The following is a 16,292-nucleotide window of genomic DNA, read 5'->3' on the forward strand; positions in this document are numbered from 1 at the left end:
CATCCCCCTGACACCCCCTTGCCCCTCTTCCCCCTCCAGCCCCACACCTCCCACCCCACAGCAGAGCCCCCCAAGCCCCTGCCCCACACCCCCAGCCCCCCAAATCCTGTCGCCCCCCATACCTGGCAGCAGCAGCAGCAGCGGCAGCAGCCGGGGGGCCCCCCCCGATGCCCGGCCCCACATCCCGGCCCCGTCCTGGCCCTGCCCGTGCCGTGGGGCGCTGCCGCCCCAAATTTATGGCAGCGCTCAAGGGTGGGGCAGAGGTGGGGGGCCCCCGGGGCTCCCCGCCCCATAGCGCGGCCCACGGCACCCCACGGGCTCCCTGCCCCACGGACATCCCACGGCATCCCCGCCCCATAGGCCTGCCCCATAGGCCTGCCCCATTCCATTGCTAGCCCTGATCTAGCGCCCTGCCCCATAGCCTTGCCCCATAACCCTGCCCCATAGCCCTGCCCCATAGCTCTGCCCCACAGCCCAGTCCGGAAGTGGGGAGCCACTGAGTCACCCCCAAAACTGAGTCACAGCCCCGGGGGGGGTGGGGGGGTGGGGACCCGCCCTGCCCCACATGGGACCCGGGTGCCCCGACCCACAGCACAGGTGGCGGCGTAACAAATGAAGATCCTTTAATTAATTATAAATAATGAAGCTAATTAAGGGGGGGACGGGGGTAGAGCAGCAACGGGGGGGGGTCCAGTTGTGGGTCTGGGGTCTCCAGTTGTGAGTCTGGGCCCCCAGTTGTGGGTTTGGGGCCTCCAGTTGTGGGTCTGGGGGTCCAGTTGTGGGTCCGGGGCCTCCACTTGTGGGTCCGGGGCCTCCTACGCGTGGGGCACGGCGAGGGCGAGGAGGAGGAGGAGGCCGAGGCCGATGCCGCGCTGGGGGGGGGCGGCGGCGGAGGGGGGGTCCCCGGGCAGGCGGTTGCAGAAGGAGCCCTGGCAGCACCGGGGGGGGCCCCCCCGCTGCCCCCCCCCCAGCCCCACGGGGGTCTCGCACCACAGCTCCGAGGCGCAGCCCCGAACCAGCCAGGGCTCCCCCGAGGGGCCTGGGGGGTGTGGGGGGGGAAGTCAGTGCTGGGGGGGGGGCACCAGCCCCATAGCGACCCCCCCAGCCCCATAGGGGGGCCCCAGATCTATAGGGACCCCCCAACCCCATAGGGACCCCCCAGCCCCATAGGGACCCCCCTATGGATTCCTATAAGCCCCATAGCAGCCCCCCCAGCCCCATAGGGACCTCTGGCCCTATACAGCCCTATAGGGACCCCCTAGCCCCATAGGGACTTCTGGTCCTATAGAGCCCTATAAGGACCCCCAACCCCATAGGGACTCCCCATCCCCATAGGGACCCCATAGAGTCCCCCAAACCCATAGGGCCCCCACAGGGCCCCCCAGCCCCATAGGGACCCCACAGGGCCCCCACCCCACAGCCCCCCCGTACCGTAGGTGTCGGCCAGCACGCAGTGGGTCAGGCCCCCCCGGCAGGGCAGCGCTGTGGGGCGGCAGCCGTGGGGCGCGGGCCCCTCGCACGCCCAGCACTGCAGCCCCGAGGGGGGCGGCTCGGCCTCTGCACCAGTACGGACCAGTAAGAACCAGTGCCCCACAGGGCAGGACCCCCTGCTCCCCCCCGGCTGCCCCCCAGGTCCTCCCTGTCCATCCCAGTCCCCTCCCAGTGCCCCCCAGTGCCCCTCAGTCCCCTCCCAGTCCCTCCCAGTGCCCCCCAGTCCCCTCCCAGTCTCCCCCAGTGCCCCTCAGTCCCCTCCCAGTCCCTCCCAGTCCCCCCCAAGTCCCTCCCAGTATATCCCAGTCCCCTCCCAGTCCCCCCCAAGTCCCTCCCAGTCCATCCCAGTCCCCTCCCAGTCCCTCCCAGTGCCCCCTAGTCCCCTCCTAGTCCATCTCAGTCCCTCCCAGTGCCCCCCAATCCCCTCCCAGTCCCCCCCAGTGCCCCTCAGTCTCCTCCTAGTCCCTCCCAGTCCCCCCCAAGTCCCTCCCAGTATATCCCAGTCCCCTCCCAGTCCCCTCCCACTCCCTCCCAGTCCCTCCCAGTCCCTCCCAGTCCCCTCCCAGTCCCCTCCCACTCCCTCCCACTCCCTCCCAGTCCCTCCCAGTGCCCCCCAGTCCCCTCCCAGTGCCCCCCAGTCCCCTCCCAGTGCCCCTAGTCCTCTCCCAGTCCCCTCCCAGTCCCTCCCAGTGCTCCCAGTGCTCACCAGTTCCGCAGTGGGTGCTGTTGCAGCAGCGCACCATGTGCAGGCTGTGCCCGCTCTCGAAGCCCAGCAGCCCCCGGCAGGGCCCGGCCTGGCCGCAGCCCCGGATCCGATCGTCCCCGGGCTCTGAGGGGGGGGGACACGGGGGGGGGGGGGGTCAGGGCTGAGACCCCCCCCCCTCTGAGGACCCCAGCACCCAAAGGAGCCCCCCCAGGGGTCCTCAGGGAACCAACGATGGCCCCAAAGACCCCAAAACCCCATGAAGTCACCCAGGAACCCCCAGGACGCCCCCCCAGGAACCCCCCCGGACCCCCCATAGTGACCCAGGACCCCCCAAGACCCCCCCCCAGGCCCTCAAGACCCCCTCAAGACCCCCAAGACCCCCCCAGGACGACCCCTGGACCCCCCATGGTGACCCAGGACCCCCCAAGACCCCCACCCATTACCCCCAGGACCCCCCCAGGACCCCTCCAGCCCCCCCATGGTGCCCCAAGACCCCCCAGGACCCTCCCAGGACCCCCCAGGACCCCCCCAAGACCCCCCTGAAACCCCCAGGACCCCCAGAATCTCCCCAGGACCCCCCAGGGCCCCCCATGGTGAGCCAGGACCCTCCCAGGACCCCCTAGGACCCCCCCAGGATCCCCCCAGGACCCCTCAGGACCCCCCAGGACCCCCCCAGGACCCCCCAGGACCCCCCCATCCCCACCTTCGCCCCCCAGGCGCGTGGTCACGTCCAGGCAGACGTCCCCGGGGCGGGGGCAGCGCAGGGTGAGGGGGGGGCGCCCGCAGGAGCCGTCGGCGGCCGAGCAGGAGGGGCAGAAACGGGGGGGGCTGGGCGGGGGGAGGGGCTCTGGGGGGGGTGGAGGGGGGTCACATGACCTCCTCAGCACCCCCCCACACACCCCACCCCCACCCCAAATCCCTGTCCCCGTGGGGGACCCCAAAGTCACTGCCCCTATGGGGGACCCCAAAACCCCCCCCCCGCCCCTATTGGGGACCCCCAATGGCACCGTCCCCATATTGGTGACCCCAATACCCCCACCCCTATGGGGGACCCCAAATCCTCTGACCCTATTGGGGACCCCAATGTCCCTGACCCCATGGGTGACCCCAATATCCCTGTCCCCATATTGGGGACCCCAGCACCCCCACCCCTATTTGGGACCCCAATGTCCCTGTCCCTATGGGTGACCCCGCCCCATATGGATGACCCCAACCCCATTATCCCCCTATGGGTGACCCCAATACCCCCCACACCCTATTTGGGACCCCAGTACCCATGACCCCATAGGTGACCCCAACCCCACTGTCCCCATATCGGTGACCCCAATGTCCCTACCCCTACTGGTGACCCCAATATCCCTGTCCCCATATTGGTGACCCCAACCCCACTGCCCCCCTAGGGGTGACCCCAGTGCCCCTGACCCCATGGGTGACCCCACCCCCTAGGGGTGACCCCAATGCCCCTGACCCCATGGGTGACCCCACCCCCTAGGGGTGCCCCCAACCCCCCCCCGGCCCCATTTGGGGTCTCACCGCGGGGCCGGGGCCGGTTGCAGCGCTCCCCCCGCAGCGCTCCTCGCTCAGGGTCACGGCGCGGCCGCGGGACAGGAAGGTGACGGTGACATCGGGGACCCCCGGCACCGCGCAGCCGCGCTCCTCCCGCCGCAACACGCGGCCCGACGCTGGGGGCGGGGCAGGGGTCAAGGGTCAGGGGTCAGGGGTCAGGGGTCAAGGGTCAGGGGTCAGGGGTCAAGGGCTGGGGTCAGGGGGTCGGGGGTCAAGGGTGTGGGAGGAGGGGACAGGGGTCAGGGGTTGGGGACGTGGGGGTGGAGGATGGGGACGTGGGGTCAGGGGTCAGGGGTTGGGGACATGGGGTCAGAGGTCAGGGGTCAAGGACTTGGGGTCAGGGACTTGGGGTCAGGGATCAGGGGTCAAGGATGTGGGGTTGGAGGTTGGGGACGTGGGGTCAGGGGTCAAGGACTTGGGGTTAGGGGTCAGGGGTCGGGGATGTGGGGTCAGGGGTTGGGGGAACATAGGGTCAGGGGTCAGGGGTCAGGGGTCAGGGATAGGGGACACAGGGTCAGGGGTTGGGGGTCAGGGAGATGTGGGGTCAGGGGTCAGGGACTGGGGGTGGGAGGTCAGAGATCAGGGCTTGGGGACGTGGGGTCAGGGGTCACCAGGAGGTCAGGGGTCAGGGGTCAGGGGTCAGGGGTCAGGGGTCAGGGGTCAGGGGTCCCTTACCGTCGGTGGTGCTGAGCAGGGTGGAGCGGCAGCGCTGCTGGTGGGGGGCGCAGGGCACGGGGGCACAGAGCCCCCCCTGGCACTGCTCACACTGCAGGGAACAGGCTGGGGGGGGCGGGGGGGGCACGGGGGTCACGGGGGGGGTCACGGGGGGTCACGGGGGGTCATGGGGGGGTCACGGGGGGTCATAAGGATGTGGGGGGGTCATGGGGATGTGGGGGGTCACGGGGGCGGGGGGGGGTCACGAGGGGTCATGGGGATGTGGGGGGGTCATGGGGGGGTCACGGGGGGGTCACGAGGGGGTCATTGGGGCGTGGGGGGGTCACGAGGGGTCATGAGGGGGTCATGGGGGGGTCATGAGGACGTGGGGGTGGGGTGGTTATAGGGATTGGGGGGGCCATGGGGGGGCTACAGGACCGTGGGACCCCCGGGGCTATTTTGGACCTGGGGGGGGGTCCCATGATTGGGGGGGGGGCTCCATCCGGCCCTGATTCAGCAGCAGGAAGCTGCCCCCCCCCCCCCCCCCTTCCCCCCCGTCCCAGTCCAGCCCGGCCGTGATTCACCCCCCCCGCCCCCCCCCCCCCCCCCCCCCAGCTCCGGCCACTTCCTTCCTGACTCAGCCCCCCCCCCGCTGGGAGCGGCCGGGGGGGGGGGCAGAAAAAGGTGGGAAGGGGACACAAAAAATGGGGGGGGGGGCACAGAAAATGGGGGGGGGGGGGGCACAAAATGGGGGGGGTGGTAAATTGGGGGGGGGTCCGGGGGGTGTTAAATTGGGGGGGGGGCTGGGGGGGGGGGAGAAAGGATATGGGGGGGGGCACCGGACACTTGGATCTGGGTGTGGGTAACGGGGGGGGGATAAAAGGGGGGGGGGGCACAGATTTGGGGGGGGTCCCCACGCCCCTATAGGGACCCCATTGCCCCCCCCCCACAAAGGGGCTCTGTGGGGGACCCCCCCTTTCCCGCCCCCCCCCCCCCCCCCCCAATAAATTCCCGTTATCCGCGGGTTCCCCCCCCAGCTGCCCCCCCCCCCCCCTCCAGGTGCCCCCCCCCCCCTTCCCGGACCCCCCCCCCAAATTTTTGCCCCCCCCCCCCCGTACCTGGGACCAGCAGCGCCGCCAGCAGCGCCCACCCCCCCGGGGCCATGCCCGGACCCGAACCCGCGACAGGAGCGAAATGGGGGGGGGGGGGGGGGGCACGGGGGGGGAGGGGCTAAAGCAGGCCCCCGCCCACAGCCGGCCCCCGCCCCCTCGGGGGGGGGCACTTCCCCTTTTTTATTGTTTGGTTTTTGGGTTGGGGCAAGTTGGGAAATGGGGGGGGGAGGGGGGAAAAAGGGGGGGGAAAGGAGGGGGGGTAAAAGGAGGGGGTATAAAAGTGGGGGGGGCATAAAAGGGGGGTAAAGAGGGGGGGTCATAAAAAGGGGGGGTACAAATGGGGGTATAAAAGGGGGGGTAAAAAGGGGGGGGGCATAAAAGGGGGGGTATAATTGGGGGGGGCGTAAAAGGGGGGTAAAGGGGGGGGGCATCACTGGGGGGGGCAAAATTGGGGGTGAAATAAAAGGGGGGGGGCTCAGCCCCCCCGGCAGACGCAGCCCCGCTCCCATCACTTTTATTGCCTTGGTTATTTTTTTTTTGGGGGGGGGGGGCACAATAAATACGGGGGGGTCAGCGCAGGGCTGGGAGGAGGAGGAGGAGGAGGAGCGGGGGGGGGGGGGCGCGAGGCCGAAGGCTCCCGAGGCCGCCTGGGGGGGGAGGGGGTGCGGGGGGGGGTGCGGGGGGGGCCCCACCGTGACCGGGAAGGCGCCGGCGGGGGCGGGGGGCGGGGGGGGGGCCGCGGGGGCGGCAGCGAGAGGGGGGGGCGGCGGGCGGGGGACCCCCCCCCCCGGGGGCTTTGTCCCCAGGGGGTGGCGCGGTGACAGCCCCCCCCGTGGGGGGGGGACGTGACCGGAGGTGACCCCGGGGGGGGGGGGGTGGCGCCGGGGGGCTCCGTCCCCTCCACCAGGACGTCCCCCCCCGAGGGGCCCCCCCCAATTTGTCACCTCCCTGGGACGCGGGTGACACCTCCCATGGTGGTGGCCCCTTGTTTGACCGCGGTGACGTGGCCCAAATTGTCCCCAAGGGGGGGGGGTGGCACTGGGGGGCTCTGTCCCCTCCATGAGGACGTCCCCCCTGGGGGACACCCCAATTTTGTCACCCCCTTGGGACACGGTGACACCTCCCAAAGTGTCCCCGGGGTCCTCGGTGTCACACGGCTCCTCCGTCCCCTCCACAAGAATGTCCCCCCCCGGGTGCCACCCCCACTTTGTCACCTCCCTGGGATGTGGTGACACGTCCCACCATGGTGGTGACCCCTTGGTACACCTCGGTGACATGTCCCAAACTGTCCCCAAGGGGGGTGGTGGCACTTGGTTGACCTGTCCCCTCCACAAGGATGTCCCCCCCAGGTGCCACCCCCACTTTGTCACCTCCCTGGGACGCAGTGACACTTCCCATGGTGGTGGCTTCATCTCGGTAGACCTCGGTGACGTTTTTTGAGGTGTCCCCAAGGGGGGTGGTGGCACCTGGCCCTGGTGTCACCTCCACAAGGACGTCCCCACCATGTCCCAAAACCACTTTGTCCCCTCCCTGGGACGCGGTGACACTTCCCATGGTGGTGGCTTCCTCTTGGTAGACCGCGGTGACGTGACCCAAATTGTCCCCAAGGGGGGTGGTGGCACTGGGTGGCTCTGTCCCCTCCACAAGGACGTCCCCACCGGGTGCCACCACAACTTTGTCCCCAACTGGTGACACGGTGACACTTCCTACCATGGTGGTGTCCCCTTGGTAGACCTCGGTGACGTTGTTGATGTCCCCAAGGGGGGTGGTGGCACTGGGTTGACCTGTCACCTCCACAAAAACGTCCCCATCATGTCCCACCCCCACATTGTCCCCTCCCTGGGACACGGTGACACGTGCAGCCACGGTCACACCACCTCCAGGGACAGCGTTGGCGTGACCCAAATTGTCCCCAAGGTCCTCGGTGTCACACGGCTCCTCCGTCCCCTCCACGAGAATGTCCCCACCAGGTGCCTACCCCCACTTTGTCACCTCCCTGGGACGCAGGTGACACTTCCCAGCATGGTGGTGTCCCCTCTGTAGACCTCAGTGACATGTCCCAAATTGTCCCCAAGGGGGGTGGTGGCACTGGGGTGACCTGTCCCCTCCACAAGGACGTCCCCACCAGGTGCCACCCCAACTTTGTCACCTCCTTGGGACATTGTGACACGTCCCACGGTGGTGGCTTCCTCTCCATAGACCGCGGTGACGTTGTTTGAGGTGTCCCCAAGGGGGGTGGTGGCACTTGGTTGACCTGTCACCTCCACAAAAACGTCCCCATCATGTCCCAAAACCACTTTGTCCCCTCCCTGGGACGCGGTGACACGTGCAGCCGTGGTCACGTCACCTCCATGGCCAACAGTGTCACCTCCCAAATTGTCCCCAAGGTCCTCGGTGTCACACGGCTCCTCTGTCCCCTCCACCAGGACGTCCCCACCAGGTGCCACCCCCACTTTGTCACCTCCTTGGGACATTGTGACACTTCCCCCGGTGGTGGCTTCGTCTCGGTTGACCTCAGTGACGTGGTTCAAGATGTCCCCAAGGGGGGTGGTGGCACCTGGCCCTGGTGTCACCTCCACAAGGACGTCCCCACCATGTCCCAAAACCACTTTGTCCCCTCCCTGGGACGCGGTGACACTTCCCATGGTGGTGGCTTCCTCTCGGTAGACCTCAGTGATGTGTCCCAAATTGTCCCCAAGGGGGGTGGTGGCACTGGGTGGCTCTGTCCCCTCCATGAGGACATCTCCACCCCTGGTCGCCCCCACGTTGTCCCCTCCCTGGGACACGGTGACACGTGCAGCCGTGGTCACGCCACCTCCAGGGACAGCGTTGGCGTGCCCCAAATTGTCCCCAAGGTCCTCGGTGTCACACGGCTCCTCCGTCCCCTCCTCCAGGACGTCCCCCCCGGGTGCCACCCCCACTTTGTCACCCCCCCTGGGACGCGGTGACATGTCCCCCGGTGGTGTCCCCTCGGTTGACCTCGGTGATGTTGTTGATGTCCCCAGGGGGGGTGGTGGCCCCGGGTCGCGGTGTCCCCTCCGTGGTGACCCCCCCGGGGGCCGCCCTTGCCCCCCCCCGCGCTGTCCCCGTGTCCCCCCCGTCCCCGCGTCCCCCTGGTCCAGGACGCAGTCGGGGGGCAGGGGGGGGGCGGTGGGGGGCGGGGGGCAGCGGGGGGCGGGCGCCACCCTGCAGGGGGCGGGGGCGGCTGTGGGGGGAGAGGGGGGGGGTCAGAGGGGGGGACGGGACCCCAGGGACCCCCACAGGGCCCCCCCCGGCCCCATAGCACCCATGGGACCCCCCCTGACCCCATGGCACCCATGGGAACCCCCAGAGCCCATAGCACCCATGGGACCCCCCCTGACCTCATAACACCCATGGGACCCCCCCAGCCCCATAGCACCCATGGGACCCCCCCTGACCCCATGGCACCCACAGGAGCCCCCCTGACCCCATGGCACCCATGGGACCTCCCCAGACCCCATAGCACCCATGGGACCCCCCCCAACCCCATAGCACCCATGGGACCTCCCCAGCCCCATAGCACCCATGGGACCTCCCCAGAGGCCACAGCACCCATTGGACCCCCCCCAGCCCCATAGCACCCATGGGACTCACCCCCAGCACCCTTACCCCCCTGGCACCCTGCAGCCCCCCCAGCACCCAATAGCACCCTATAGCACCCTATTACCCCCCCCAGCACCCAACAGCACCCCGTTACCCCCCCAGCACCCATAGCTCCCAATAGCCCCCAGCACCCTATAACCCCCCCAGCACCCATTACCCCCCCCAGCACCCATTACTCCCCTCCCCCCCAGCACCCATGGGACCCTGTAGCACCCTTAGCACCCAATTCACCCCCCCAGCACCCAACAGCACCCAATTACCCCCCAGCACCCATGGGTGCCCCCCAGCACCCTATAACCCCCCCAGCACCCATGGGACCAACAGCACCCATAGCACCCAATAGCACCCAGCCCCTCATTACCCCCCAGCCCCCCCAGCACCCGTGGGTGCCCCCCAGCCCCTACAGCACCCAATTACACCCCAGGACCCCCAATTCCCCCCCAGCTTCCCCAGCACCCATGGGTGCCCCCCAGCACCCCATTACCCCCCAGCACCCATGGGACCCATAGCACCCAATACCACCCAGCCTCCCATCACCCCCCCAGCCCATTATAACCCCCCAGCACCCATGGGTGCCCCCAGCCCCTATAGCACCCAATTACCCCCCAGCACCCAATAACCCCCCCAGCCCCCGTAGCACCCATGGGTGCCCCCCAGCACCCAACACCCCCCATCCCCCTATGACCCCCCCATCCCCCCATGACCCCCCCCAACCCCCCGACCCCCACCCCCCCCCCAGCACCCATGGGTGCCCGCACCCCCCCGCACCGGCTCCCAGCAGGCCGAGCGCTGCCAGCAGCAGGACTCGCGGTGCCCCCCCCATGGCTCTGCCCCCCCCCGCCCCTCCCGCCCCTTTTATTGCCCCCCCCCCGCCCCCGCGGGGCAATTACCGGGGGGGGGGGTGGGGGGAGGGGCGGCGCCGCCCGCGGCCCACGCGGGACCGGGACACGGGGGGGAGGGGGGGAAAAACGGGGGGGGCAGGGGGGGCACGGGGAGGTCACGGGGGGGTCACGGGGGTCACGGGGGGTCACCGGGGGGGGGGAGGGGGGATAAAGGGTGGGGGAGGGGAGAGAAAAGGGGGTGAAGGGGGGAGGGGGAGGGGAGTGGGGGAGGGGCGGGCGCGGTCCCGCGTGGACCGGAAGCGGCGCGTCCCCGCCCCTCCCCCACCCCCGCCCTGCCCCAGTTTCGCGCCCCGTGGGCGGGGGCGGGGCCTCGCCCAGCCGCGCGCATGCGCGGAGCCGCCCCCGCTCCCCCCCCCCCCCCCCTCCCTTCCCGCGCTCTCTGCGCCTGCGCCGCCCGGGGAAGGGGGCGGGGCCGACCCCCGGCCGAGGCCACGCCCCCTCCCCTCGCCTCCTCGGCCCCTCCCCCCGCTGCGGCCGGGCCCGCGCATGCGCAGAGCGAGCGGCGGCGGCCGGGCGGGAGCGGGGCCGCGGCGGTGAGCGGGGCCGGGGCGCGCGGGGCATTGTGGGAAGGGGAGGGGGGAGGGGGGGCCGCGGGGCATTGTGGGAGTGCGGCGGCGGCGTGCGGGGGGGGCGGGGCGCACGTGGCGCCGCGGGGCATGATGGGAGCGGCGCGCGGGGAGCCCGCGGGGGGCCCGGGGCATGCTGGGAGCGGGGGGAGGGGGGGGGGGGAAACGGGGCCGGGGGGGGGGGGTGTTGGGCCCGGCCGCGGGGCATGCTGGGAGGGAAACCCCGGGGCATGCTGGGAGCGAGGCCTCAGTGTGCGCTAGGCCCGGCCCCGGGGCATGCTGGGATTGAAGTCCCAGGGCATGCTGGGAGTTAGGCTCGTCTGTGCGCTAGGCCCAGCCCCGGGGCATTGTGGGATAAAAACCCCGGTGCATGCTGGGAGTGAGGCCCCAGTGCATTGTGGGATCAAGGCCCAGGTGTGCGCTAGGCCCAGCCCTCGTGCATGCTGGGAGTTGGGCCCCAGGGGATGCTGGGATTGAGGCCCTGCTGTGCGCTAGGCCTCTGCCTGGTGCATTATGGGATGGTAACCCCGGGGCATGCTGGGAGCAAGGCCTCAGTGTGTGCTAGGCCCAGCCCCGGGGAATTATGGGATAAAAACCCTGGTGCATGCTGGGAGTAAGGCCTTGTTATGTGCTAGGCCAGGCCCCAGGGAATGCTGGGATTGAGGCCCTGATGCATGCTGGGAGTTAGGCTCCCATGTGTGCTAGGCCCAGCCCCGGGGCATGCTGGGATAGAAACCCCAGTGCATGCTGGGATTGATGCCCCGGTGCATGCTGGGCCGCGCAGGGCGGCCATGATGGCGGAGGGGCGCCGGCCGGGGGAGGCGGCGGGAGGAGGAGGAGGAGGAGGAGGGGGCGAGGACGGCGCCTTCGAGGACGAGGACGGCGGCTCCACGGGTGAGAGGGGGCGGGGGGGGCTGGGGGGGTCTTGGTGGGGGTCTGGGGGGGGTCTGATGGGGAAGAGGGTCCCTTTTGGGGGTTTTGGGGGGGTCCCATGGGGGTGTGGGGGGGTTTTGGGGGGGTTTAATGGGAGTGGGGGTCCTATGGGGGGGTCTCCTGGGGGTTGGGGACTTTTTGGGGGATTTTGGGGGGGTCCCAAAGGGGGTGGGGGCCTTATGGGGGGGGTCCCATGGGGGTAGGGAGCCCTTTGGGGGGGTCCCATGAGAGTGGAGGTCCCATGGGGGGGTTATGGGGGATTAAGGGGGGGTCCCACGGGGTTGGGGGGGGCCATTTGGGGATGGGGGGGTCCCACCTCACCCCCCCCCACCCCCCATCCCCCCCCCGCAGGCATCTCGGCGCTGCCGGACGATGACGACGACTCGGAGGCCACCTCGGTGTCCTCGGGGGACAGCGGTCCCCCCACGCCCCCCGCCAACGGCTTCGCAGGTACCGCCCCTCACCCCGCTCCCCTCCCCCTCCCTTTCCACCCCTCCCCCTCCCAATTTTCACCCCCCCCACCCCCCCCCCGCAGGTTCCCGGGGCCGCGACCGCCCGGTGCTGCCTGCTCCGGACGACGACGACGACGACGATGAGGAGGAGGAGGAAGAAACGTCCGGGGGTGGGGGTGGGGCAACAGCGGGGGTGGGGGCGACACCGGGACCCCAGGGGGGGGCCACGACGACCCCGGTGGGCCCGGGGGGGCCGCGGGGGGGCCCCGAGTGGCACGAGTGCCCCGAGTGCGGCCGCGGCTTCGGCACCTCGCGGGCGCTGAAGGTTCACCGCAGCTACCACGTGGGGCGCAAACGGCCCCAGGGCCCCCCCGGCCGCTCCTCCGCCCCCCCTTCCTCCTCCTCCTCCTCCTCCTCCTCCTCCTCTTCCTCCGCCCCCCCCTCGGCCGCCCCCACCCCCCCCCACCCCCCGCAGCGCCCCCCCCCGCGCCCCCCCGGCCCCTTCCACCACTACATCTGCGCCGAGTGCGGGCTGGGCTTCGCGGCGCCGGCGGCGCTGGGGGCTCACCGCTGCGAGCACGCCGCCGGCAGGCGCCGCAGCCCACCCCCCGGCCGCTCCCCCCCCCCCAGCGGCCCCGGGCCCCGGAGACCCCCCCCGGCCCCCCCCGAGCCCCCCTACCAGTGCACCGAGTGCGCCGGCGCCTTCGGGCTGGTGGCCGACCTGCACGAGCACTACATGCTGCACGCCCGCGGGGAGCTGTGACGGCCCCGGGGGGGCGCGGGGAAGGAGCCCCTCCCCCGCCCCGACCCCTCCCCCAATTCGGGACCCCCCCCCTCGAGCCCCCCGACCCACCCCCACCCCCAAATTGCCGCCCCTCCCCCCTTCCTCCTCACGGTCCTGCCCCCGGTGCTGGGGAATAAACGGAGAGCGGCTGCGCCCGGCACGGCTCTGCTTGGGGGGGGCGGGGTGACATCATGGGGGGGGGTGACGTCATAGTGTGGGGTGATGTTATCGATGGGGTGACGTCATAGCTTGGGGTGATGTCATCGATGGGGTGACGTCACGGGTCGGGGTGATGTCATTGGTCGGGGGGCCGACGTTGGTTGGGGGCTGGGAGTGGTGGTGGTGGCGTTAGGGCAGGCGATGACGTCACAGCTTTGGGGTGACGTCACCGGTTGGGGGATGACGTCATGGGTTGGGAGTGATGTCATAGGCCAGGGTGACGGCATTGGTTGGGGTGGTGACGTCACGGTTTGGGGGTGATGTCATGGGGGTGGAGGTGTCACCATTGGCTGTGACATCATGGTGACGTCACAGGTCGGGGGGGGTGTGAGGTCACACTGCCAATGACGTCACAGGGGCGGGGCCACGGAGGGGCTGTAGGGGGGCGGTGACATCACACCGTGGGGCAGTGATGTCACAGGGGGGCCCTGATGTTGCGGTGACGTCACTTCCGAGAGCTGCAGGCACCCATTGGGCAGCATCGCCCTGTCCTCGTCAGGGTTATGACATCATTCATCAGGGCAATGACATCATCCTGGCCGCCATGACGTCACAGCCATGCTGCACTGCCGCCACCCCCCCGCACTACATCTCCCAGCATGCCCCGCGCCCAAAACAGGAAGTGACACCGGGAGCCAATCGGGAGCCGCCTTTTTATTGGTGCTGAGCCAGCCACAGCCCCCGCCCCCTTCCTGAGGCCCCGCCCCCTGCCCGGAGGCCCCCCAGGAGCCCTTTGGGGACCTTGGGACCCCCCCAGGACCCTCGGGGCCCTCCAGGGACCCCCAGAACCCCTTTGGGAGCCCCTTGGGACCCTTCTGGGACCCCCCAGGACCCCTTTGGCCCCCCCCGGACCCTTGTGGGACCCCTTTGGACTCCCCCAGGACCCTTTTGGGACCCCTTTGGCCCCCCATGGACCCATTTGGGCCCCCCAGGACCCTTCTGGGACCTGTTTGGCCCCCCCAGGACCCCTTTGGCCCCCCAGGACCCTGTTGGCCCCCCCCAGGTCCCCTTTGGTCCCCCTTTGGCCCCCCCAGGACCCTTTTGAGACCCCTTTGAGCCCCCCAGGACCCCTTTGGCCCCCCCAGGACCCCCTTCGATCCCCCCCACACCCCCTTTCCACCCCCCCCAGGAGGTTTGGGGGGGGCTAATCCTCAGAGCTCCCCCCGCGCGTGCCGGATGTAGTGGCGGTGCAGGGCCCCCTCGCGAGCGAAGGTGCGGCCGCACTCGGTGCAGGCGTAGGCGGGGGGGGCCGCGCCGGGAGGAGGAGGAGGAGGAGGAGGAGGAGGAGGATGAGGAGGGTCGGCGGTGGCGGGGGGGGGCCGGGACCCCCCCGGGGGGGAGCCGCCGTGGCCCCGCTGGTGGCGGAGGAGGGCGCGGGAGGAGGCGAAGGGGCGGGCGCAGACGAAGCAGACGAACTGGGCCCCCCGCAGCGCCGCCGCCACGAAGTCCCGCGGGTGCTCGCGTTTGGCGTGCCGGGCGGCGAAGGCGGCGTCGGGGAAGGTGATGAGGCAGCGGCGGCACTGGGTGGAGCCCAGGCGGTCTGGGGGCGTGCGAAATTGCGAAATATCCCCCCCCCCCCCCCCAACCCGGTAACCGTGGGGGTCCCGCATCGCCCCCGACACAGCCCCAGGAGGGTTTGGGGAAGGGGGGGAGGGGAAGGGGAGGGGGTTGGGGGGGTGCAAGGGGGAGCTGCCCCCTCACTGTGCTTGCCCCTGCCCCGTAATTTACAGGGGGGGGTCTCAAAGCCCCCATAATGCCTGGGGGGGTGTCAATAATACACGGGGGGGTCCCCATAACATACAAGGGGTCCCCATAGTATAAGGGGGGGGCCCCATAGTACAAGGGGGGGTCCCTGTAACACCCAGGGGAGTCCCCTTAACACAAGGGGGGTCCCCAAATTAAAGGGGGGGCCCCCACAGTACAAGGAGGTCCCCAGAACACTCAGGGGGGGTGCCCATAACACAAGGGGGGGCCCTATAGCACCGGGGGGGGTCCCACAGTACACGGGGGGGTCCCAAAGCCCCCCCCCGAGGCACAAAGGGACCCGCAGCCCCCCCCCAAGGTGTCCCCCAGGCAATTTATGGGGTCCCGACCCCCCCCCACGGGGCCCTCCTCACTGCCAGGGGTCCCAATCCCCCCCTAAAGGGTCCCACGGCCCCCCCTCGGGTACAAATCCCCCCCCAGGGGTCTCAGCCCCCCCCCAAACTGGGTCCAAGCCCCCCCCAACGGGGTCCCCCCCCCTCCTGGGGGTTCCAAGCCCCCCCCAAAGGGTCCATTGCCCCCCCCCAAGGTTCCTACAGCCCCCCAGGGTGCCCACAGCCCCCCCCCGGCCCCAAATCCCCGCCCCCACCGTTCCCCAGCCCCCCCCCGTCGCGTTTAACCCCCTCCCTCGGGGTCCCCCCCAATCCCAGCCCCCCCAGGACCCCTCCCCCAATTCCCAGGGGTCCCCCCCCGGTTCCCAGCCCCCCCCCTTAGCCCCCCCCCCACTCACACACGCAGCCCTTGCCGGGGGGCTCTGGGGGCGCCTCCTCCTCCTCCTCCTCGCTGCGGGGGGGGCCCGCGGGCACCGGGGGCGGCTCCGGGGGCGGCGGCTGCGACATGGCCCGGGCCTGGGGGGGCTGCGGGGACCCCCGGGGCCCGTCAGTGCCCCCCTCCCGCGCACCATGACCCCCCCCCCCCCCCCCCACCCCCTCCCGGTGCCCCCCCCCCGGCCCCGCCCTCACTCGCGCTCGCAGCCGCTCTCCGCGCCCCCCCCCGTCCGCTTCCGGCTTCCGGCGCGGGCCCCGAAGGACCCCGCGCGGTTCCGGTTGCGGGCGGGGCTGCCCCGAGCCCGCCTGATCCCCCCCCCTTAATTTCCAATCGGGCGCGCTGAGGGCAGCCCCCGCGGGGTCCTCGTGTCAATTAAAGAGGGCGCATGCGCGCTAAGCGGCACGACGGAGAGCGCTGCGCATGCGCGGCCTCCCGTGGGGGGTGACGTCACCCCCCAGCAGTGCCACTATTATGAATGGGCCGCGTGGGGGCGTGGCCCGCAGGGGGGGCGTGGCCTGAGAGCCGCAGTGCGGGGACAGCGCCCCCTGGCGGCGGGAACCGGGAGCGCACCGAGCCCCTCCCCCCCCCGTTTTTTTCCGGTTTTCCCCTCCCCCCCCCGGTTTTCCCCTCCCCCTCCGGTGCCCCTCCCCCCTCCCGGTGCCCCTCCCCCTCCCCCCGGTGCCCCCCCCCGACCCCCCCGGGCATCCGGCTACGAATCCGTGGGGGTTTTATTGAGTATCAAAGGTGGTTAAAA

The 16,292-nt window shown here is 70.9% G+C and overlaps 3 protein-coding genes across 5 annotated transcripts; 1 reads left to right on the forward strand and 2 right to left on the reverse strand.

Moving 5' to 3' along the window:
- Positions 1-606: 606 nt before the first annotated feature.
- LOC311429211 (urokinase plasminogen activator surface receptor-like) lies at positions 607-5,622 on the reverse strand. 2 transcript variants are annotated; one of them, XM_084540324.1, is made up of 7 exons: positions 5,536-5,622; positions 4,439-4,543; positions 3,731-3,879; positions 2,901-3,044; positions 2,198-2,320; positions 1,432-1,557; positions 607-1,039 (listed from the first exon to the last, which is right to left on the reverse strand). In XM_084540324.1, exons 5-7 carry the CDS (start codon positions 2,232-2,234, stop codon positions 816-818), a joined length of 387 nt encoding a protein of 128 aa, XP_084396450.1. In that variant the 5' UTR covers positions 2,235-2,320; positions 2,901-3,044; positions 3,731-3,879; positions 4,439-4,543; positions 5,536-5,622; the 3' UTR covers positions 607-815. The 2 variants fall into 2 exon arrangements, with proteins under 2 accessions (XP_084396450.1, XP_084396449.1); XM_084540323.1 differs by lacking the exons at positions 607-1,039; positions 1,432-1,557; positions 2,198-2,320 and having other exon boundaries at positions 2,907-3,044; positions 5,536-5,616.
- Positions 5,623-10,457: 4,835 nt separating this feature from the next.
- ZNF428 (zinc finger protein 428) lies at positions 10,458-12,950 on the forward strand. Of its 2 annotated transcripts, XM_084540326.1 has the most exons (4): positions 10,458-10,588; positions 11,406-11,515; positions 11,906-12,004; positions 12,090-12,950. In XM_084540326.1, the coding sequence occupies exons 1-4, from the start codon at positions 10,542-10,544 to the stop codon at positions 12,767-12,769; spliced, it is 936 nt and encodes a 311-aa protein (XP_084396452.1). In that variant the 5' UTR covers positions 10,458-10,541; the 3' UTR covers positions 12,770-12,950. The 2 variants fall into 2 exon arrangements, with proteins under 2 accessions (XP_084396452.1, XP_084396451.1); XM_084540325.1 differs by lacking the exon at positions 10,458-10,588 and having other exon boundaries at positions 10,792-11,515.
- Positions 12,951-14,123: 1,173 nt separating this feature from the next.
- Positions 14,124-15,901, reverse strand: ZNF576 (zinc finger protein 576). Its single transcript, XM_084540332.1, has 3 exons — positions 15,733-15,901; positions 15,501-15,627; positions 14,124-14,549 (listed from the first exon to the last, which is right to left on the reverse strand). Exons 2-3 carry the CDS (start codon positions 15,607-15,609, stop codon positions 14,161-14,163), a joined length of 498 nt encoding a protein of 165 aa, XP_084396458.1. The 5' UTR covers positions 15,610-15,627; positions 15,733-15,901; the 3' UTR covers positions 14,124-14,160.
- Positions 15,902-16,292: the final 391 nt, after the last annotated feature.

This window comes from Aythya ferina, assembly GCF_964211825.1.
Source record: "Aythya ferina genome assembly, contig: HAP1_SCAFFOLD_439, whole genome shotgun sequence".
In the NCBI taxonomy this organism is placed as follows: Eukaryota; Metazoa; Chordata; class Aves; order Anseriformes; family Anatidae; genus Aythya; species Aythya ferina.

Bases quoted from the DNA above. Each gene is read 5' to 3' on its own strand.
- LOC311429211 (XM_084540323.1), bottom strand. From the start codon at position 5,581: ATGGCCCCGGGGGGGTGGGCGCTGCTGGCGGCGCTGCTGGTCCCAG. The intron at 4,544-5,535 runs GTACGGGGGGGG...CGCCCCCCCCAG, and splicing joins GGCGGCGCTGCTGGTCCCAG to CCTGTTCCCTGCAGTGTGAG. The intron at 3,880-4,438 runs GTAAGGGACCCC...CCCCGCCCCCAG, and splicing joins CCTGCTCAGCACCACCGACG to CGTCGGGCCGCGTGTTGCGG.
- ZNF428 (XM_084540325.1), top strand. From the start codon at position 11,296: ATGCTGGGAGTTAGGCTCCCATGTGTGCTAGGCCCAGCCCCGGGGCAT. The intron at 11,516-11,905 runs GTGAGAGGGGGC...CCCCCCCCGCAG, and splicing joins CGAGGACGGCGGCTCCACGG to GCATCTCGGCGCTGCCGGAC. The intron at 12,005-12,089 runs GTACCGCCCCTC...CCCCCCCCGCAG, and splicing joins CCCCGCCAACGGCTTCGCAG to GTTCCCGGGGCCGCGACCGC.
- ZNF576 (XM_084540332.1), bottom strand. From the start codon at position 15,609: ATGTCGCAGCCGCCGCCCCCGGAGCCGCCCCCGGTGCCCGCGGGCCCC. The intron at 14,550-15,500 runs GTGAGTGGGGGG...GCACGCCCCCAG, and splicing joins CCCCGGCAAGGGCTGCGTGT to ACCGCCTGGGCTCCACCCAG.